The sequence below is a fragment of the Hippocampus zosterae genome, chromosome 12, assembly GCF_025434085.1.
Source record: "Hippocampus zosterae strain Florida chromosome 12, ASM2543408v3, whole genome shotgun sequence".
Taxonomy (NCBI): domain Eukaryota; kingdom Metazoa; phylum Chordata; class Actinopteri; order Syngnathiformes; family Syngnathidae; genus Hippocampus; species Hippocampus zosterae.
This window is the reverse complement of record NC_067462.1, coordinates 7,014,670-7,037,096: the sequence shown is the minus strand read 5'-3', so window position 1 is coordinate 7,037,096 and position 22,427 is coordinate 7,014,670. Positions and strand designations below refer to the sequence as shown.

The 22,427-nt window shown below is 45.1% G+C and overlaps 1 protein-coding gene across 2 annotated transcripts; it reads right to left on the bottom strand.

Moving 5' to 3' along the window:
• Window positions 1–521: 521 nt before the first annotated feature.
• Window positions 522–22,109, bottom strand: impg2a (interphotoreceptor matrix proteoglycan 2a). 2 transcript variants are annotated; one of them, XM_052081403.1, is made up of 22 exons: window positions 20,201–22,109; window positions 19,900–20,130; window positions 19,308–19,474; window positions 17,873–17,898; window positions 17,742–17,774; window positions 17,292–17,341; window positions 17,134–17,192; window positions 16,728–16,883; window positions 16,564–16,622; window positions 16,413–16,433; window positions 14,531–14,739; window positions 13,599–13,642; window positions 11,048–11,231; window positions 9,927–10,573; window positions 9,558–9,833; window positions 9,263–9,482; window positions 7,403–7,613; window positions 5,423–5,611; window positions 3,622–3,823; window positions 3,458–3,537; window positions 3,286–3,337; window positions 522–2,196 (listed from the first exon to the last, which is right to left on the bottom strand). In XM_052081403.1, the coding sequence occupies exons 1-21, from the start codon at window positions 20,262–20,264 to the stop codon at window positions 3,295–3,297; spliced, it is 3,171 nt and encodes a 1,056-aa protein (XP_051937363.1). In that variant the 5' UTR covers window positions 20,265–22,109; the 3' UTR covers window positions 522–2,196; window positions 3,286–3,294. The 2 variants fall into 2 exon arrangements, with proteins under 2 accessions (XP_051937363.1, XP_051937364.1); XM_052081404.1 differs by lacking the exon at window positions 16,413–16,433.
• Window positions 22,110–22,427: the final 318 nt, after the last annotated feature.

Here is a 22,427-nt window from a genome sequence, read left to right as displayed (position 1 = left end):
ACTTTGCTGCTGTGAATCTGGAATTTCTCCATTGCGAGACTAATAAAGGTTTTCTTAATCTTAATCTTACTTTCCACCCGGGTAATTTCTGACCATTAATTACTGCAGATCCGGTTAAAAGTGCGGACTACATGACTGTCGATGCTGTGGAATTGATCGTTGTTGAATCACGGTGAGCGAAAAGAGGGCATCACACAGCTGCAACCAGCACTGGTGCTTTGTGTTCACTGCTTTTCGCATTTGGCCAGTATTTTACAAAATCAGCAAATACCAGATACATAAATTTGTTCTGTCCCTTGCACTTTTGCAACATCAACACACCCGTACACTTGCGCCACACCGTGTCACTCGACCGGTGTCGACGGCCGTGGGCGCGAGCGCGTGACGTAGGCCGATTAACGGCGTCACCGACGCAGGTGGGGCCGCTAATCCACACCTTTGAGGCTAATCCGGTTTGTGGGATTAGATGCTAATTCCGCGACCCGGCAGAGTGCATCAAACCAAGTGTCACATAGAAAGTCTGATGTGTTACAAAGCATTTTATTTTACACACATGGCTTTGGTTTGCACAGGGCAGTGAAGCAGCTGCACAGGATGGAAACACACGGTAAGATTAAGAGTATAAAAAATACATGGTTAGGTAATAAAACATTTGGGATATCGGAATTAATATTTTCAATCATTTTTATGTATATACTGTATATGTGTGTGTGTGTGTAAGAAGTGTGCGCTTGACTGTGCAGAAGTGGACGTTGGTGTCTGGTGGCCTTTGCTTGAACTGAGACACAGCTTTACAACGGAACCTCTAAAGTTAAGCACAAACCAGTCGTTGGCCAAAATTCCATTTTGGAACCCGCCGTTGGGGAAATGGTCAAACTGTTGGCGTCATAAATGGTTTATTCATTTCAGGCAATCTGTATAATAAAATGTAAAAACAAAACAAGCCGTTGTAACTTAGTAAAAAGACACTTTTTTTTTTTCAACCACAGCAGTTAACCATGAATAGTAAAACAAATATTTTTTGTTTGGTTTTGGGGAAAATGTACCCTAACACATTTTTTAATTGAAACAATTAATTCATCCTATTTTTTTTGTGCTTATTTCCAGAATCTTCTTCTCTAAAAACTCAAAGACAAATCGAATCCTTTGTGTGCTTTTTGTGATACCCGCTGTCGCCAGTTGACGTACCGAAGTTGAAACTGGGTCAAGGTCCTAATTGCTCGACCTGGTTGGATTTAAGAGGTTCCACTGTAGTAAGCGATTGATTGCAAAAGGCATGGTGTTCATCAACTCTGCATATGCGTGTGTGCATGTGTGCGAGCTAAACATCATAACGAAGTGGGACAGATACGATTTACTGCAGTGCGGGGGGAACGCTGATGGAGTGCAACGCGTCCAAGGGTGGAATGCGAGACAAAAACCAAAGAAAACACCATGACGGAGCCAAACTGGTAGTCACATTCAAAAGGAATTGCTGCTAACCTTCAAGTGTTTTTTGTCGCTTCTTCTACCGTTCTCGAGCAGGGACGTAGGAAAGTCCAGCATTCGGTCCAAACGTATCTCCCTCTGCAAAATGTGTTTTCACTTATTTCTGTATGCTGCCTCTCAACGGGGCTCGCTCACTTCTGCCTTCGGCGTCTGCCTCGCCACGTCCAAACATGTCCAAGCATCCGATTCGGTGGGAGCCTTGAAACGTCGGGGAAAACTCCATCCACGACATTGAATATTTGGCCGCCTTGACGCTAAAGTACTCCATTAGACAAGAATTTATCCCTACGCGTCACTTTCACGCTAGAGGACTACGTCAAAAACATCAAGAAAACACAGACGAGCATGAGCACCATCCACTAAATCGCAGCTAACTCGGCATCCCTCGGCTCATTTGTGAGCATCACACGCACGCAAAAAGGAGATAGCTGTCGCTATTAGCTAAGCTACGTTACTGCGGGTACGTGAGCAATGCTTTAAGTTCTTCATTTTCATCCGTTTGACAATATGGTTGAAGTACATATTCCATGGAGGGACATGTCCAGCAAAAGGCACAGAGGAAGGACGCGGGAGAGAAGACGGGTCTGCGACCGCTTCCCGCCTCTCGCGGAGAGACTAATGCAAACATGGAAAGAAGTAAAAGTGTCCTGGATGACGGACCGTGTGTGAGTGCTGAGACCAGGCCTTCAGGAAGACAGACGTGTGGTTCTGTGAACAAGAAGAAACGCGTCCGATTGGTACGGTGATCGCTAGCTGGTTAGCATGGTTGGTTGGTGACTTCATATTTGATCGGGTTGCTTGATTTTGCTTAGTTGCCGCATTAAAGTTGCTTGGTTGGTTGAAAAGTTTTTGTCGGGGCTCTGGAGGTTGCTTCAGTATGATTGGTTGATTTGTTTTCCAGTTTTTTGGTTACTTTTTATTAGCCGGTTGGTTGATCCGAGTCTTTGGTTGGTTGGTTAGTTGCTTGCTTGTTTGCTCCATTTTTTGTGAGTTGATAAGTTTGCTCCGTTGTTTGGTTGGCTTGTTTTAGTTGGTTGTTAGTTGGTTTCTGTAGTTGGTTTCCTGGTTGGATTATGTTGGTTGGTAGCTTCATTTTGCTTGACTAGTTTTTGTCCACTTCTTTGCTGGTTGGTTGTTGTTTTTTTTGTTAGATGGTTGATTTGTTTTCATTGTCATTTGTTGTCATTTTGGTAGTTAAGTGGTTGTATTAAGTTAGTTGGTTGTTTTACTGTAATGATGAGTTTTTGTTTGACTAGTTTTGTTACAGGGAGGTTTTTATGTCACTTTGTTGGTTTTTTCCGGACTATTTTATATCTAAAAAACAGACTATGCTGGGGTGGAAGAGCATCTCCCAGAATGTCATCAACCGATCCAGACAAAGGATCTCTCGGCCTTGGGGGAAGGTTGACTTTTGTTGTATTCACAAGAATGCAAACTGCCCGTTTTGTAGAGAGTTGGAGGATTATTAATTGTCCTTGAATTTTGAAGTTGCAGCCAGAAGGCGACTAACCTTGGCACCGCTGGAGCTGCAAAATCCCTCTTAGAACCGCAGCAAAAACACGACAGTCGTTGACTGTCTCGTAGCCAAGTGGTGGCCTGGCACATAATGCCGTCTTCATTCGACAACACCACTTTCTGACCTGGCAAATTATATGTCACCATTAAGTGGTGACAATACATGTTTTTCATTTCGTATTGAGTTTTTAGTTGTTCTTCCTTTCAGGGTTATAAAAGGGCCAAGTTTTTTTTTATTTTATTTTGAACGGTTTTCAGGGGAGACAAATTGACTAGAAATACCTTTTTGTTTCATGTCTGTCCTGAAGAACTTTCTCTTCGGGTATCCAGAACACTGCAGAAAAAAAACACTTGAGAATCACTTACGACATAAAACGTGTGGACGCATTTGCAAAGCTTCCGTGGGGAATGGAGGCCGAACAAGTGTACGGTAAATTATATGGTGTTGATTTACGCTTGATGCTGCCGCACAAAGTCTGCAAACTGACGGTCCTTGGCGTAGAGCTCGATAATGCGTATCCTGTCTTGAATTTCCTGTCGGAAAAGGAACATGACATCACATGGAGATAAAAGTGTACACTGGGCAGGCGGAGGTGCGATTACTGCGTGGTGACTCACCTCCTTGGTCAGTTCGCTGTTCTCGTAGATGTGTCGGATCTCCTCGCTACTGAAGTCGGTGGAGGCCTCGGCGCTGGCGCTGCTGTAGACGGGAGCCTCGGGGTAACGGCGGTAGTAGTGGCTGTAGCCGGTGGTGGCCTCGCTCTCGTACATGGGGTTGTACTTGGTCGCCCTCTCCAACGACGGAATGCTCTCTGCGCGCCTGTGGAGAAGCGTGCCATGAGGGCGGGGGTTGATTGAGGCTCTTAGACATCAGCAATTTTTGAACCGAAGTTCATGATCTGGCTGTAGCGCAGGCCCGAGCACCTTTTAACAGTACACTTCCTTGGCCTCAGCTTGGTTGCGACAATACAGTACTTTGGCCCAAGTGCGATTGTATCGGTTCAATTTCCTTTCCCTAGCACAATATAGTTGTAATGGAACATTTGCTTGTTCCTCAAACGGCTGAAATGGGACACCTCCTTGGTTTTTGCAACTGTTGGAACGTGACCCTTCCTAGCACAGGTCTAGTAATACACTTTGGAACACATTTATTTATAGTAGTGATGATATACTTCACCGACCGTAGCAGTTAAAATTGTTCGTTCTTTTGGCCATAGTATGTTTCGAGCATTTGCCTTCCTTGGCGTTAGCATAGTGGAAACAATACACTCCCTTTGGTCGGGGGTGAACATGGTCATCGAACTTGATGTGGGGCAGTCGATTACAATTGAACCCCTAGTTTGGATGCGATGAGAACAGCAAATTCCATCCACCTGGCAAATTATTACATTTACATTCATTAGTCAGGTGTGATCTAAACTGTATTACGGACGAAAGCAACCAGTTGGTCATGAATCAGTTGAAAAGGTGGCGAGAAAGCAATCAACCTTGATCTGATCCCGTGAGCAAATGATTTTTTTTTTAACAGGTGTGAACACCCCAGGGCAAAGGTGAAAGCACCCTAAAAGAAAAAAAAAATAGCCCGGAAAGCTTGAGGTAAACAGAATGACCCCGTAACACATGCCCCCTTTTTAGTCACCATAATAAGGCAGATTAATTCCGCCTAAACCACACTCCAGACTATCACGACAATTGCCTTAATACTGCAAATCGACATCCTATCAGAGTAGTTAATCGGCTGAGATTAGCAGTTTTTCTCCGCAGGCGGCATCGCCACACACAACATTTGTAAGACAAAGACGGTGTCCCTCTTTTGTGTGACTGCCCAAAAAGGATTATGAATAAAGAGTGAAGGATTTTGTGTGTGGTGGCTAAAGTTGAGTTCCAAACTTGCCAGAAGAGTCTCCACTCAGTCTTGCACCTTAAACAAAATAACCCAAGGGGTTCATTATGAAATACATTACGTGAAGGAAAATCTTGGACCCTGCAAGGTTGAACCAGTCCACTTCCTTGGCTCTTTGAAGTCTAGAAGGGTTCACTTCCTGGGTCCCATAAACGGTATGCTTTCCTCAAAGCCTTACTTGTAATACAGGTCGAAAGGTTCACTTCCCTCATTGGTGGAACACTTCACTTGACAATGAACCAACCTCCAAAACACTTCAAGACGACTTATTTGTGTCTTAATTAATAAGGTCAAATACTTCTAAAGACTGAATAATGCTTCTTTATCGTACAGTGTGTCCTTGTGGTTCCGTGGTATGTAAATCAAGATATTCGCTCCATAATTTCAATTCCCGGGTTTAATACTCATGCTTTGACCTGCTAGCATGGAGCACATTCTGAGTTCGGACCGTTGGGTTACTGGATAATAGGGTAGATACAGGAAATGATGTCATAAAAGGGTAGAAAGTTCCCATACCGTATTGGGTCCTCTGACTCATCCTTATCATACTGATCCCGTAAGGTCCTGGCGAGGAAGAAGATCACTCCAGACGCCACAAAGAGGAATCCGGCCACTGACGCCACCGCGATGCCAACCACTAGAGGCTCCGATACGTATTCCTCACAGTGCTCTCCTCGGTACCACCAGTTTTCGCCAACACGGCACCTGGAAAGGGCAGTGATGTAAATTCGAGTTCTTGTCTTTCCCATTAGCTTGATAGAGTTGCTAGTCTGTATTTGGCTTTGAAGTCAAGATGGCGCCCAAGTAGGCAGCGGTCAGTCAGCAAGTGCTCTCCTGAGTCTTGCTTTTTTTGTTTTTTTTGTGTTTGTTTTGTCACTTTGTGTTTGATGTTACGTCGCATGGACCTGATGTGGACTTTTTTCAGCATTTTCTGGCCACGACATTCATCAACGAGGAGATGTGCTTGGTGGTTGCGCCTTCTCGGCAGCATGGGTATACAAGCACTGTTTTTGCCTGGGAGGAATGTCTGTGCCATTTGACTGTCGTTGCTGGACTGTCCCGGAGCTGTAATGGGCAGCATTTTTCACAGCCCCCCTTTGTTCTGTTGAACGGTCTGCGGCTGGATGGATGTAAGTCTTGACGAGCCGACGATGAGAAGAAAGGAGCGTTAGCGCGGAGCGCCGATGCGGATTTGGAGCTGGGAGTCGCGGCTTGGAGTTTGAAGCGGATTACGTGGGACAGGAGAAGTGAACTCATCTCTTTTCAGCAATGGACGCTACAGCTTCGTGTTTGCTTTCAAAACTTAGCTTGTAGCAGACGTGTGCACATTTTCAGCATGACGTCTCTGATTCACTGGAGAAAGGACACTTTGATCCTCTCCTCTTTCATCTAGAACTGCTTCAGACAACAAAGTGTATGCAGAAAATTGGTGAAGATTGCACGACTGTCCGTGTCCTATGTGTTGTGTTGTGTTATTTTTGTTATTTTGACTTCAAAATGGCGCCGCGAGAGTGGCTGCCTTTCCAGCAGCTCCTATATTTTGTTGTTCTACTTCGTCCTTTCATAACTTTGATGCTGTGAATTGGGAATTTCTCCATTGCGAGACTAATAAAGGTTTTTTTCTTTTTTTCTTATTTCTTAATGAGCAACCTTTTGGGAACTTAGGATTGATATCGTGTGTGATCGGCGACATGCATTTGGGTGCATCTGATTTGAGCCTTCTGATGAGGAGCAGCAGCGTGTGGGCAATCGATACCCATATGTTAGCTTCTCACGCTAGCCACCGACTGGTTAGCTGCCATGCGCTTCTTACTTGTGAGCCAAAATCAGTGTGTTATGCATGCTGCGTTTGAACATTTTGCCGTCTGCAAATTGGGGTTGATCTGCATTTTACTTGTGTGGCAGTCAATGTGAAAAACGTGAGGCTACGCCATCATTTGTTTACTTCATACAGTGCCCAAGACAACAAGAACTACTCAATGATGTGTCATTTGGCGGCAAACAAAAGGTTGTGCGTGGCTTAGAGACTCCAGCATGTCTGTTCATGATTAGTTTGATAAAACCGCAGCGAGCACAACAACCACATGTCCCAAATGTCCGCTTTAGCAGGTTGAACTCATGCAGGAGCAGAATAAAATATAATAAAACAAAGAAGAAAGAAAAAAATAGGGCTAAAAAGACGGCACGGTAGTCTTTTAAAGAATGCATTCCATATATTAACATTGAGTCAAGATTAGTTGTTAACATGGCAAGACTGCACACTTATCACCGCTATTACAGGCCCAGGTTTTGAAATGGAAATATTTTATGTACATGATAGGAGTTACATGCTGAGTGAACCATCTAAGCGGGAGGTGGTCTGTTTTCGTCCCGCATGTTCTATGCAAAAGACGAGACGTGCCTGCTGTGATTTAAGCCTCGACAACCTGCAGACGCGCATGCCTGCCCCCCCCCTCCCACACACACACGGATGATTTCCCCCTCATCTCCACCCACCTGCAGATGGCTCCCTGACCAGGGATGATGTCACACTTGCCATCGTTGAGGCAAAAGTCGCTGCGTAGCTCACAGATGCTCTGACAAGGCAGACCGTCCACGCTGAAGTAGCCAGCGTTGCACACGCACTCGGCCTCGCCCGACCACTTGTTCACTTTGCACTCGGCGTACTCGTTACATGCCTGGAACTTGCACGGATCCGCCTGGTCGCCTACAAGTCGCAGAACCGCAGGAATTGTTATTGTGCAAAAGTGTCAAAGCAGATTAAAAACACATTTGATACACATGATATCAGCACTTAGATACGAACGGGGACATTTGGACTTTTTAGCACTTGCATGTTGGGAATCGCAGTTTCGTACAGACTTTGTACACAGATCACTTATGCTCATGGCTCCACATTTCCTGGCTGATCCTAGATTAGATAAATTGATAAATTGTGTTTAGGAAGTTCGTAACAGGCGCTAATGTTTGTGGCAGAAACCGCAAAAACACAAGAGCAAGTGTCTAAGTTTGCATTATTGCTCGAGCTGCAACAGAACCGTGAAGATGATTCTTAACAGTTGTCATCTGTTCCTGCGAGAACAAGACGGCTTTCCGTCAAGATAAGCGCATTAGCCATGTTGCTTCGATCAGCAAGAGAGCAATAAAAGAAAGCCTACATGAGTTCGAACTTTATTGCCACTGAGGAGGAACATATGACCAGAAGAAAAAAAAAAAAAGAGCCAAGTCATGTTTTTTGTGACCTCATCGTGTGCAAAGCTTTTGATTTAGAAAGACTTTGACAGTCTGCATTGCAGACAAAACATGATTCACCATTTTCAGGGATGGGATATTAGAATGAGACTTTGTGGTCTCACATTGCATAAAGACATGTTTTCCAAGGTGACTTCATGGGCGTGACGGTGGCTTTTGATGTTCGGCGGTGAGTCAGTCGACTCACTCGTGTTGATGTCATGTTTCGATGTCACTACCGTAGCCTTTGCCAAACAAGACTCTCAATACGGTTGGGGTGCCAAGCACCACAGTGTGCGAATCGCTGCTCTGGTTAAGTAAGTCAAGTTTATTTTGTCTCTCAAAGGAGCTTCACAAACTCACAGTTGACAAATATTAGCAACATCCCCTGACGTAAGCAACCAACTGGGTAAGGGGGAAAAAATGGGGGGGTGGGGGGGGATAAGAAACCTTAAGCAAAATCCTCCTCCTCATCGTGTTTACTGCTACAAAGTATGAATAAGAGGTACATTGAAGCCTCCCGAACTATCCATGGATGTGAATGTGAGCGTGAATGCTTGTTTGTTTGGTGTTTGGCGCTTGGTATTTGGCTAGCAAGTATAGCAGGTGTGTCCTCCCTCTCGCTCAAAAGTCAGTTGGTAGATCACACGTGAGCAAAATGAGAATAGACCCCAATCGAAAACAGATGGATCATAATTCACACGAGTTTCATGCCGGATCCCCACTACAGTTTTAATTCCCACCTCATGAAGGGTGCCCACATGGCAGTTGGTGAGTGACGACACTGACACTACAAAACACCAAACTCCCTCGCACCTCCTTCAACAACATAGTTGCCGCACCCCCTCTGAGGAAGCGCTCATGTAGCCAACTTGTTCATTTCGTACCCCTCCACAAAAAAAAAAAACAAAAAAACCCTACTCTTGCTTCCACACCCCCAGTTTGGGAATCCTTGCACAGTAAAAAAATCAAAATCAGAGTTGGCTTGCCCCCGTTACCTTTTATATTGAACCTTTTGCACTAAACGTGTTGCTATTATTAGCAGACAGCCCCGACACATTAAATCTCAGGCGCTCTCCAAGATGCTTGCATCACAGTCTAGTAATGCCGCAGTAAAACACCAACCTGACTCAACGTCCAGGGAGTACTTATCGATGGCCAGGTTCATGGTCTGGTAGGCTGTGTTGCAAAAGTCCTCCAGGATCAGATAGACGGTGGTGGTGACGCCCTGAGCCACGGGCTTGCCAAACTTCATCCGGCTGTTGACTACAATGCTCCCGTTGCGGAAGTTGAGGATCTCCAAGTTCTCAAAGTTACTCAGGTTGGACTGGAGATAGGGCACGAGCTGCAGGGCGCGAAATCGGACACGTGTGAGTGGAAAATGTAGATTACCACAAGTGATTTTTCGTTTGAAGCGTACCAGTTCCAGGAAGCGTTGCTCCAGCGCTTTGTACTCTGGGGAACTCTTGTTGAAGAGATCCTCAGAGAAAATCATGTTGGTCACCCTCAGGCTGAAGAACACCATGAGCGCTCGACCGGGGTTGGCCGGCATAGCGATGCTGGCCGGGTCGGTGACGTGAGATACGCTGAACGGGAATCCGGTGCTGCCTTCTTCCGTGTGGTTGATCAAGCCGTAAGGGAAGACGTCATAAGCGAGGTCTTCCACGGGAGGATCGTTTTCGTCACTGTTTTGGATCTGAGGGATAATGATTAAGTTTCTTGGTTGAGTTCACGTCAATCGGCGTCATCTTTTTTTTTTTCCAACCTCCTGCGCCGCATTCAAGCTTACCTCCACGAGTGACGGCATGACAATGTCCGGTTGGCCCTCGACGGCTACACGGGTGAAGGGCGACTCCTTTTCGGCAGACATTGCAGTCGGTGGGGCGGAGCTTAAAGGAATGCTAACCGATGGTGCGTCTTTGTTGACCAGCAAGATGTCGTCGTCTGCGATGTCGTCGCTCGCGATTTCGGAAGATTCTGGAGGTTCTTCAAGAGGCACCGGAGCTGAGGCGGGTGTTTCCTCAGGAGTTTGTCCGTCACTCTCTGCTGCTTCTTCCACACTAGCTTCTTCAACTAAAGGTTCCTCGGGATGTTTTGAGCCTCCTTCCTCAGCTACCTCACTCAGTACCTCAGGAACAAAGTCGTCATCTGCGGTTTCACTCACGAGGAGGTCTTCGGTGTCTACACCATTGTCCAGATGCTCCTCTTCCAGGACAACCACGTCTTCAGTGTCTTGTGTCGCCGGAGTTGTATCTGGCCACAGCAGGTTGTCCAGGTCCCCTGTGCCCGAGGCCTCCGCCACCACCGGTGGTTGGGGCAGCGTGATGCTATCTTGATCCTCGGAGCGGGGAGGCGCCTGCTGGTCTTCCTCTACGGGTTTGTCTGCAGCGGCGATCTGCACGGTGTTCTCCAGAAGCAGATCCTCTTCCCTGATACCTGAAAATGCATTGATAAATTCTGTGAAACTTGGTGAGTTAGCCATGTCAAGATGACGAGTTCTTTGCAGAGCATTTTTGCTAGCTCATTTTTGCTAACTCATTTTTGCTAACTCATTTTTGCTAGCTTGTAATCTTATACAAAATATTTTTGTTCAGTCTCGCTGCAGCCCGGTACAAAATGGGCTGTGGACCAATGCCACTGGGTGGGACTTCATAAGCGGTGATTCAAGAACTTGGCTAAGTTCGGGGTGTTGTATTTCCGCAATTAAATAATGCTGTGAAAATTATTGTGCTATTATTGACTAGTGATCAACTCGCAATGGTTTAGGTCACACCCGATACTGTACTAGAGGCTATAGAATACCGGAAACCCGAACTGACCTGCTACTACGAACCGTGCTCAGAAACATTTTTCAAAACGCGGCTAACATTTCCACGTGGGGGGAACACGGGTTGACAATTAAAGACTCACAGACAGTTTCAGGCGCAGCTGTCTCAACCACAGCAGGGGAGGATATCTCGACACTCTCCTCCAGGACAACGATGTCGCTTTCAGAAGACTCCACCGTGTCCCGCCCAACGCTTTCAGGCAGCAATTGGTCTCCCTTGACGTCATCCATGCCGTCGTCCGGGATTAGAGCCTCTGCTGGTTCATTCTGCATCAAAAACACGATTAGTTGTTGAAAACTAAAAGCCCGTCCGAGTTTGTAGTGTGCGTTTGACATCTGTTTAGCATCAACAAGACCTCGACGCCGTTTTCAGGAAGCTCCTTGGAAATTCCAGAGAAAAGTGAAATGAGGTGCAATTAATGTAGCACGAAAGCTGCTTTGTGAAGATTTTGGAGAAACTCTGCTTCAATTCAAATTAATGATGAGTCGTACCAAAACTGTTGAGATGACGCGTCAAGCATGCCTAAGTACAAAGGACTACACCATAAGAAACGCTGAAAAGGAAAAAAATGTAGAGAGAGAGAAGAGCATAAATGAATTCTGAGGAAAGAAGTCCTACTTCTGGGAGGAAAATATACACTTACAAGGATTATTTGGGATAATCTAAACTTGGGGCCACAGGCAACCTTAACTAAGTGATATTGACGGACTAAATATCGGAAAGCCTCCATTTTTTTAGCTTCAAAATCTTTGCTGTGAGGCTTTCAATGGACACCCGTTCCTACATGGCGTGTCAGTTTTTCTTCACAAGAATTCTTTTGTAGCGTATCGATGTTTCCATCGGGGCTCCTTTCAGCATCCCACAAAGTGAATCGCTTTTTGTGACCAGGCCAAAGTTTATGGAACGCGATGCCAGCATCAATATTGTACCAAAATGATATTTTCCAAAGAATGTCTAAAAAAGCACTGCAATCAGCTAAATCGAGGATTTGCTTTCAGCTTTTATTTACTTCCAGACATTTTTTTTTCACTTCACGGAATCATGGGCTTCAATTAAGTCAACCACCAGACGTTATTTAGAGCAGCCCCGGAGGGCTCCGCCGCACAAGTAAAGTCAGACGTTAGATGGTATCGCTTGACCTGAAAATAGCAGCAGATTATTGCAACAATAAACAAACTAATCCGCTTCCTCCCTCGCCTTGGTGCGCTTATCCTTGTTACCTGGTGAGCTGGTGCTACGGGTTAATGTCACACATGCTGCAGTACTTTTTTTGGGGGGGGACGGGGTTGACGAGTGCGTTTCATTTGACCCATGACCATGTGGTCCCCACCAAAATAAATGCAAATGGCCCATCACCATCTCCTAAAATATACTTTTTTTGTTTGTTTCAATTTTAAGAAAAAAAGTGCACCGCATTGTAAAATATATCTGTAAAAAAAAAAACAAACAATAAAAGAACATTGAAAGAAAGAAACCATTTTTAAGAGTTGTTCGTCTATGTGTGCCCTGCGATTGGCTGGCAACCGATTCAGGGTGTCCCCCGCCTACTGCCCGGAGACGGCTGGGATGGGCTCCAGCACCCCCCGCGACCCTAGTGAGGATCAAGCGGTACGGAAGATGAAGATGAAGAAGTATTTAAAAGCTTCCATGCCACAATGTTAAAAATAAAAACACATTCTCATCTTTGTTGTCTTTTTATCAGGTTTGTACAAGAAGTCGGGTTTGGAAGTGATCAGGATGCCCTTTTTTACTTTTGCTACTTTTGTCAGAAATGCCCGTGATTTTGAACAGACTGTTTTCTCATTAATAATTAAAAAAAAATTATCAACATGTAAATACGTTTTGTTCCAGTTCACTTTAATGTGAAATGGGGAACACATCTATCCTCTGACTGGTCGTTGCCGATACGTGGGCGTTTTGTGGCCACCGTGTCTCTTGTGTGTGTTGGCTCCGTTGAACATCTGTGGGCCACTGGCAGAATGGCGGCTGACCATGGTACACTGTGAAGTGGCCACGGCGGTGTGCCAACCCGGTCGCCTTGGAGGAAAAATTTTCCTCCCCCTTTTTTTTTCTCCTCCATGGTGACACACTGCGACCTCAAGCCTGTCCAGCGATCACTCTAAAGCAGACCGATCAGTGCGAAGCGGCTGGTTCTCATTTGCACTATTATTGTTTTTTAAAAATCCATTTCCCTGTTGATGCTACGCGACCTCGCTGCAGCCAGACGGGAGAAACTGGCCATTGTGTGTCAACGTGTGGCTGTGTCGCCCCGGGAAATTGTTTGTGGTGCGTTGATGAGGTCATCCTTAATAAAACGAACACAGCACAATACTGGTTCTCAAATTTCCTCCCAAAATAATGTGAAGCAGCTAATTCCTCAGCTGATGCAAAGTTCCCATGCGACATTTTTCCTGAGTCGAGTGGGCGTGACGCACCACAAAGTGGACAGGTACGTATAATATCATAACGAAAATAATGAGTGCAGAGCTCGCTTTTACAGGCCTTTGCATTTTTAAAAGCAATTATAAGCAAACAACATCTGTCATGGACGCAATGGACGGATAGATGTCCGATCAGCTTGGATAGAGCTAATCACAACTGCGTCAGTGATTTTGTACTCGCAACTCACTCACCAATGTCTCTCCTGCAGCGTGGATGGTCTCGGGGGTCTCAGGCACTGTGGAAGCAGGAGAGGAACCAGCATGAATACAAGATGCCGTTTTAACTGCAAAAGGTCCAGAACTCAGCAAACATCTGAAAAGATCAGCCGCTGTGCGCCGAGGCCGCCATTGCATAAGCACGTGCGGGCACTCGTCAACCATAAAAAGAGGCATTCATCGCATGGGTGCGTGAATGCAATGCGTCAGGAATTAGTCACCGATCAACCGCAAGCCAATTTTGAATGGGACGGTCACAATGACATGTACGCGAGCCCAGAATAGCCGGAGCTTATCCCTGCTGACTTTTGGCAAACGGCAGACGATATCTGTGATTAACTCATTGAGTACCAGCCAATTCTGGACCAAATCTGAAAAGACGTTTAAAAACGTCTTTGGGAGCGAATGAGTTAATTGTCAATCAATGACAAAATCATTGTCTGTTCATTTTCCGGTGCAGCAACGGGAGCTTATATCCTACTTAGTGAGCAGATGAGTGCCACCTCACCACATCTTCCCACAGCCGACACAAAAGCCTGGAGTGAACCGAGTAAAAATCCCCAGTGTCTCCCATTTCTTGTCCTCCTGGCTTTGCGGCACAGTCGGTGACAAGGACCCAAACCGCAGCGCAGTCGGGTTACGCCGTCCCAAAAACACGCCACTGTTATTTGTTCATTAAATATGGACCACTTTTTTTTTTTTTTTTTTGCTTCTGTCCTCTCTGGCGACGAGAGCAGACAAATAAGAAACAGATGAGCGCTTGAGAATGTTTACTCATGTGGCAAAAGCGTTGTGTCGTCATGTCGCTGCAGCGTCTGCTGAGCGTCTCGGGTGACCTCGAGAAAGTTTGCATTGGACGGCAAAGCAAGCGCCTTTCACAAGTAGTTGTTTGTGCAGGCGGGTCTCACCGCTCTCCAGGGCGCCCTTCAGGAGGTCCTCAGTCACGAAGGTCTTGAGCTCGCTGATGGCGTAGACCAGTGTCGGGTGTTCCTTGACCTCGCGGTATGAGTTCTCCACCTGGTTGGACTGCAGGGTAAGGTAGTCCAGTTGGTCACCGCTGATGCCCGCGTCGTCCACCACCAGGGTGACGGCGTAGTCCACCACGAGGCCGTCCAGCCTGGGTTAACAACGGTCGTCATGAGTTCAAGGAAATTCTATTCACACAAAAATTCTTGTTGACATGCTGGAGGGTTGCGCTCGGGGCAGTTAACGTTGTACGCCTCGCCCGCAAAATCAAAACGACATCTTTTTAGCGCACACCAGAGTTATTATAATTCACGAAAATGGACTAAAGAACTAAAACTCAAATTGAAAAAAAACTAGCTAGCGCTTTTTTTTGGTTTAGATTACTAGCTGAATTTCACAATAAATGTTAAATATAATGATCATGACATTAAAGTTGTCATTGTTGTCAATTTCATACTTGAGCTTACAGATTTTATTTTTATTATATCGGTGCACAGTAGATGTAAGGTCGAACAGTCGTTCAAAATATTCAAATATTCACTAAATAAAAAACTAAAACTCATACTAAAGCTAATAAAAACTACGAGACTGAAGTAATGAACAAGGCCACTCTAAAAATAAATTAAAATTACCTGAGAAAGTCAAAATATAAACGACCAGGAAAGAAAAATCCCAAACCACAATCCGCTTCTTGGTCCGTGGGCATCCCAGTGCCATTCACAAGCAGTGTCGTGAACATCTCAACTCAGAACAGCCATTGCCAAACATCTTAAACCCCCTTCAACATACCACTGGAGTTGGCACACGATCACGCCCCCCCCAAAAAAAAACGTATGGCCATTCCACACTTTAACCACATTCTCCCTTCAACATTACAACAGAGTTGGCCTCTCACGTGAGCTGGCACACCACCCGTTTCCAGAAATATGCAGAAAAATCAATAGGGTACCTGCTGAAACAAATACTATCACACGAGTTCTCTCATCATGTGACTGAAAACGCAAAAGGCTGTTAAAAGACTTGTTCATCTCTCAGCCATGACGGATGACTCGGCCAATTGACTCCCGCCCGGGAGGCGTTCGAGGCAGAGTCAGCACAGCGATCAATATCGTGCTAATGGCGCAGGACACGTCCAAAAAGACTTTGCAGAGGAAAAAGTCATCTATCAGCCTAGGATGACTACAAGGAGCTGTCCACTCTGACCTACTTTGCACACAGCTTTACCACTTTTGCCTCTCTACAAGGCACACGGTCTTGGTGACATCAGGTTGACTGAGTAGCATGGTATTTCCTGTCAGATGGAATATTTAGGCACCTCTGCAAATGTTATCTGAAAGCACTTGTCCATTTTTTGTTTATATATATATATACACACGCACACACACAGAGCATTATTAGAATGGTTAACTTCTTTTTACACTTGTATGAACTGGTCATTTAAGACACTGCCAGTCCATTTCATAAATGTTCCAGGATGGACACAGTTTGACCCTGGAACAGATCATTTTTAAGATTTCCAATGTGAAAATGAATTCCAGAGCGCCATTGTTTAAATAGTCATTAGCTTCAGGTGCTAAAGCTCAAATAACCGTTCTCACCGTCCCCTCCGGCATCCCTGCTGATCCACCTTAACAGGTGACTGAACCCTGCTAAGACCATTAGCACAAGCAGCAAGGAAGACTCAGGAAACACGTGCACACTCTTCCAGCTATGTACACACAAACGCATCACATATACGTGTGCGCGCGCACAAGCGCTCTCATGGCTGGCTTAAAGAACTACATTTTTTTAGGTGCAGTTCAAGGTGAAAACAGGCCGACTTACCCTTGCGGATCCTTGTGAGGCCTCCATGAAAACAAGGAAAAAACAATTTTCAAGGAGCGTCACTTGTGTACGGTGTACATGGCAGTCAACATAAAGTGGTTCTGACACAAATGGGATGAGTTGGGATTAAGCCACGTGAGAGAAAATTTACCTGAAGTCCATCACAGATACACTCTTGAAACCAGGAAGTGCCAACAGGGCGTCCTCAATCTACACAAAAATAATTTTGCTACTGTTTTCACACTGGACACTTCATTAGGTACAGTGTGTGTGTGTGTGTGCCTGTGTGCGCCTGTGTGTGTATGTGAGAAAGACCTTCTGAGCAAGCTGTCTGCTGAGGGTCTGATAGTGTAGCGAGTGAGGGTCGCCCAAGTCATCATCGTACACGACTCCCGTGAGGAGGATGCTCAGCTCCACCACCTGCTCCAACACGGCCGCTGGTACTGGCTCCACTGGGATGTCGTTGTCCAGCTGTGGGAGGGGAATAAAAAAAAAAATCAAACACATAAATAAGGAGAGAAAATGACTTTCGTCTTCTCCGTGTCACAGCGAGTCACTCGCATGTTTTGTTTTGACACAGTTTTTCAGGCCTTCCCGATGCAAGCCACCCATTTTTATGGGCAGTGGAATCAAACCCGCACTGTACAATGCTACCAATGTCAAACACATATGTAAGCAATAAGGTAAAATATAAATATTCATATTTCCCGCATGGATTCACCTCCATTTCTGGCACAATGACAGCTGCTTCCTCCACTTTTTCGCTCTCGTCAATATCTTCTGAGTGGTTGAAATGGACAGAAAGAGTCGTCGTTAGTCACATTAACATGATCGTTTCATCAGTATAAAATGCACATCTTCGTTACAAGTGATGCTTACCTTCTTTGGCAGGAGCCTTTGTGGTGATTGTCGCTTCGGGAGCTGGCGTGCTAGAAAAACAACAACATATGCATATACTGCAGGCAGGTAATGGAAATAATTATTGTAAAAGTACCGTAGTAATACTCGCAGTAATAGTAGTATAAATATAAATACATTATATGCTATAAACAAGATGTAGCAAGAAAGGAACATTTTAGCCTGAACTTTGGCTGTCAGAGAGTCTTTGTGTGGAGTGCCTGGGTGTGAGTCGTAGCCGATAGCAGCTCGGGAATGAAATGTGCATTCTGTTCTCGCTCACGGCAATAATACAACTCAAATGCATCAGAAACTGCGGCCGTATTTGAGGTGAGGTGTTTTTTTTTTAATTCGAACTGCCATTGATTGAGGGACAGCAAGCGAGATTTGAAGAACTACGGTCATGATAGAAAGTCAAAAAAAAGACGTTACCTGCATGTATGGTGTCCAGATCGAGTGGGTTCACTACACATTATTGGAGGGCAAAGTGTTAAAAAATAAATAAGCCAATGTGGTAAACACACACAATGTTTTGATGCTGACGAATGATTGAAAGGATTTACCTTTTCAAGGCAGGCGCTGACATTTTCTGCAAGTGTGAAGAAGAAAGAGGAAAGGTTAGCACCGGCATTAGCCTCCCACTGAGTTTGTTGTTGTTGCTCTTCTGTGTCAACCCGAAGCACCAAAAGGATTGACGGAGGTCAAGGGGACCTTCAAGGAGACGTACGGTGGATGCTAATGTGCTTACGCTCACTGCTACTCACTTCTGCGCACTCCGTCTGGTTAACTCCCTTGGGTCACAAGGACACGAAGGTTGAAAATGAGGGCCAGGAAGTTGATTCAAGTGGCTTGGTTGGTTAAAAGGCAGAATTTGTAGAATTTCCGTAGCATAGCAAGAGTACAAATAGCACAGTCCCTTGAGACACATCTAAGTTGTGACCACACTTGTAAATCACATTTCAAATCGAATTTGCCAGTTGGCAACTACGGCTTCACCCTGTTAGGTTGTTCTTCACTATTTAGTTAGTTCCAGAGCTCACACTCCAAAACCTAAAATCAGATTTGCCTTCTTGTCCAGAGCCGGATCTGACACCTCTGGGTGACTTTTAAATGGAATCAAATAGTTACAATCCAACAACAAACGACAAATCCAATTTGCTCAAAATGCAAGATGGTAAATTGTGTGCGCTTTATCTACACCATAAGGTGCCCATAGGCTCACATTAGCTTACTTGAAATCCATCTGTTGAACTTTAAAGTACGCTAATGTGTTGTGACAGTGACTTTTACCGCCAAGTTTGTCTTTTTAGGCTTATTTCAACCAAGATCCCTTGCCGTACCATGGCCAGAGATACAATCCGGTTGAAATTTGCGCATTTTGGTCCCATAAATCCATTCTTGTTTGCTTGGACATGATTCATCCTTGAAAACTGTAGCTAAGCTAGCTGGGGAGATCTCTCCGGGGCCTGAGCTGGTTTACTGCTATGATGAAGTGAGATCCCAACAGCAAAGTAATGACCCACTGTGGTGGTGACACACTGCCGAGATGGGCTTTATTGACCGACTGCATCACAGTTTAATGCTCATTAGCTAGCTAAGTATTCCCACACAGAGACTTCGGTTGTCTCGCTCGAAAGCTGTCCACTGTAGTAACCGCTGTACCTGGAAGGGTGAAACACGCACAGGCACTCCCCACATACCTCCATCGCACTTTCATTTGGGCATTTGTTGGTTTGTTGCTTGTTAGTTTGAATATTCTTCGTTCACTGGTTTGCTCATTGTTTGTTCTTCTGTCATTGGGTAGTTTCTTTTTTTTTTTAAGAACTCCACAATGAACCGATAAAAGATTTAACCAAAACCTCAGAGAGGCGTTCATAGACCATTTTTTTTCATTATTTAGTACATTCTCTTCTTACATTGCAGATTTGGTCTTTTGTTGATTCTTTGTTAAGCACATTTCCGTGATCGTGTGATGCTGATATTGGCTTTCCCACACACCTTTTTGATCACCCCTTGATGCTCCTCCGATTGGCTAAAGTAGATACCAATGTCTCGTGCCGTCGCCAACCCTTCCTGGCACTGGTTCATCCAGCTCTGGTACTCCTCCTGCTCGGGGAGGCGATCCCAGAAGATTTTGAAAGCCTCCCACACCGTCTCCTGGCACGCTGCAGACACATGGGGAACATAAGGAACCAGCAAATCAGTAACAGGGGAGTGGACTCGTAGAGCACACAGTCCACACTCCTGGAAACTCTATTTCTCAGGTTCTACATCAAAAAGTCCTTCTCCTTCTAAAAAGCCCAAAGTGGGCATTATTTGCTTGCAAGACAAACTCGCAACTTTCGAATTTTGACCCATCAAGTTTAGATTTCAGTTCAAATTCTAATGCATGATGTCACACACATAAATATCTATCATGGATTTGATTTAGTAATTTGAACATTACTACACACACGTTTGCTCCTCAGGCTCATTTTTGTTGCTACCTTGGCTTCTTAGGAGGAATATCCCCCAACACAGGACATTTTGGGGAATACTTACCATAAAAATTGGAAAGGTCTAGAGTGAATACGACAAAGTATGGACCTACCTCTGAGATGGAAGAAACTGAGGTGGTTTGCGGCCACCTGCTTGGCGCTCTCCTGCGCGCACAGCTTGACGCCGCTCGGGAAGAGGATGTTGCGTTTGCGTCTGGCCAGAGCCACGCGACTTCCTCGGGACACCATGACGTCGGACACACGGACGACACGCCGGAACGATGCCGCTTCGCCGCCAAGTGGCACCTCGAGTGGACCCATGGAGGATCCTTCCAGTACGGCGTCTGGCGGAGATACAAAGGATGCTTCAGGCTGGACCGTTGGGACGAAATCCAACAATGAAGTGATACCTACCGGTCCTCAGGTCCAAAAACATGAGCACTAAACTAAATAAAAGACATCTCCACAAGATGGACATTTTAAATCCGTGTTTAGATCCTGAAACCGGCACTTCCCCTTGGGTGTTGCAAGGACGTCCTACAAATTGGCATAGTCCGGAAGTCTCCCACTGCAGAAGGTCACAAACCGTTGGAGCAAGCAACCACTTGTTATTGTTTTCCTGCAAAGACAGTGGCGACGCGGTGGCATGGTGCTCGCAAGACACTTGCTGGCTCAAGGTAGGTGGGCAGATGGCTGCGGGAGAGAAGATCTTTGAACGTGCTAATCCTGTTTAATCTAAGCCTTTTAGCGGAGTTACTGGAGCGACTGGGGGAAAGGAGAAGGGACTTAGGGCAGCGGGATGAAACGTGTACAGTTTTAGATACATGAGAAAGATCCCCATGCGGGCATGGTTCTTCTCAGCAGAGGACAGCTTGCTTGCTTGCTTACATCTCACACTGACCACAAGGGTTGGACCAATTTCTTTTCAAGTGACTGTGTTACCACTGCTTGATTTAGAAAAGAGGAAAAAAAAAGTACACGGGGCAGGCTAGCACGTCTGCTTCACAATCGAAATGGGTTTGAATTTCTGCTATTTGCATGCGCTTCCCGTACTTGTGTCGGTTTACTCCGGTTTCCCCGACACATTCCATATACAGACACGTTTGGTTGAGTGAAGACTCCGCTGTAGGTGTGAATGTGATTGAATGGTTGTACATGAGCCCAAAACTGAAATTCGAAAAATATCACTGTGAAATTACAGATTTATACTTTACTTTTTTCCTTCATTTGAACAGACGATAGTGTGATCCGAAACAGGATAAGGCTTACAGAAATGATCCAATAAGGAGTCCCTGATCGTCTCATGTTCAAAGTGTCGCTTAAGGCATTTTGCCGGTTAACAATCAACTGTCACCTCCTCCCTAGACCCCACCCAGATTTTTTTTTTCCTTTTTGATTGAAATTAGCTTTGAGAGCTATAATAATAGTGATCAGTTTTGCCCAGAGTCATTGATCAAGGAGTCAGCATCGAGCTGTATGATTCATTAGGCGTGCTTTGTTCAAGCAGGCCTGGCGACTACGTGCAGATTCCTGCATACCTGATTCAGCTGTTTCTAATTGTAATCTCTGATGAAGAGCAGACGGGAACAATGACCCAAGCAACTTTAGCCACGTGGGCCATGACAGCTACGTGGCACAAAGCCACCCTGGGAATAATGTCGAGTCACACGAGACAAAAAAACAAACATCTAAAGCTAACAATGTAAACCTTTGAATGGATTAGAATGTCTGGCGTTTTAAACGAAACAATTATTTTGTCTAGATAAACGACGGTAACCTGTAAAGCAAACAGCAACGAGCACGAAGGTAACTTTGTGGATGTAAAAAAGGACATTCGTGATGTTGGTTTGTTAAAGGGGACGAAAGCAACTCTACCAAGTTGTATTAGAAGTGTCGTAGAAATGTTATTTGATGGCATTTCTCAAAACATGTACTTCACGTTTCCTGCGTTGACACTATTTCTCATAACTTCACCTTTTTTTTATTCTTAAAATTCAACGCTCTATTCTTTTTTTTTTAATAATCCTGTGTTCTGTCAAAAACTAGATCTTTCTGTAAAACAACAAAACACAGCCTTTTTTATCATAAATAAAAACTTTTTCCTAAAGTAAATTTTCTAATTTGGCACCTTTTTTTCCGCTAATAGGCCTTAACACTGAAAATCACGTCACCAAACAGGAAAACAGGGTGGCACACTTCCTGTTTGTGTGCATTAACTAGGGGGCACGAACCAGCTCGACCAGGGGTGCCCAAATTGTTTTTGACCAAAGATCTACTTTTCGATCAACCAACCTCCCACGATCGACCCGTTACCGCGCACGCTCGCATAAGAGTAACATTCCGACGCGTAGGCACACAATGCACTTAACTATCGTAGCTCACGCGTACCGTTTTAAAATGCTTCTATCGGCCCTCCACATTCCCATTCTTTGCCCGTTCCCTCAGTGAATTGTACATGAAACAAACTCTGAATGAGAATAATGATAACGATAAAAGCTATGTCGCAACAGCTCTAATCACAAGCGGCAGCTGCAGACTGCTGAGCGCTAACATCTTACGGCGTTGCAGGTCACGCGGCACCGTAGGTTAAAGATGACCTGCTTTATTTTCTTTATTTTATTTTTGTGAAAGTGAGACTGAT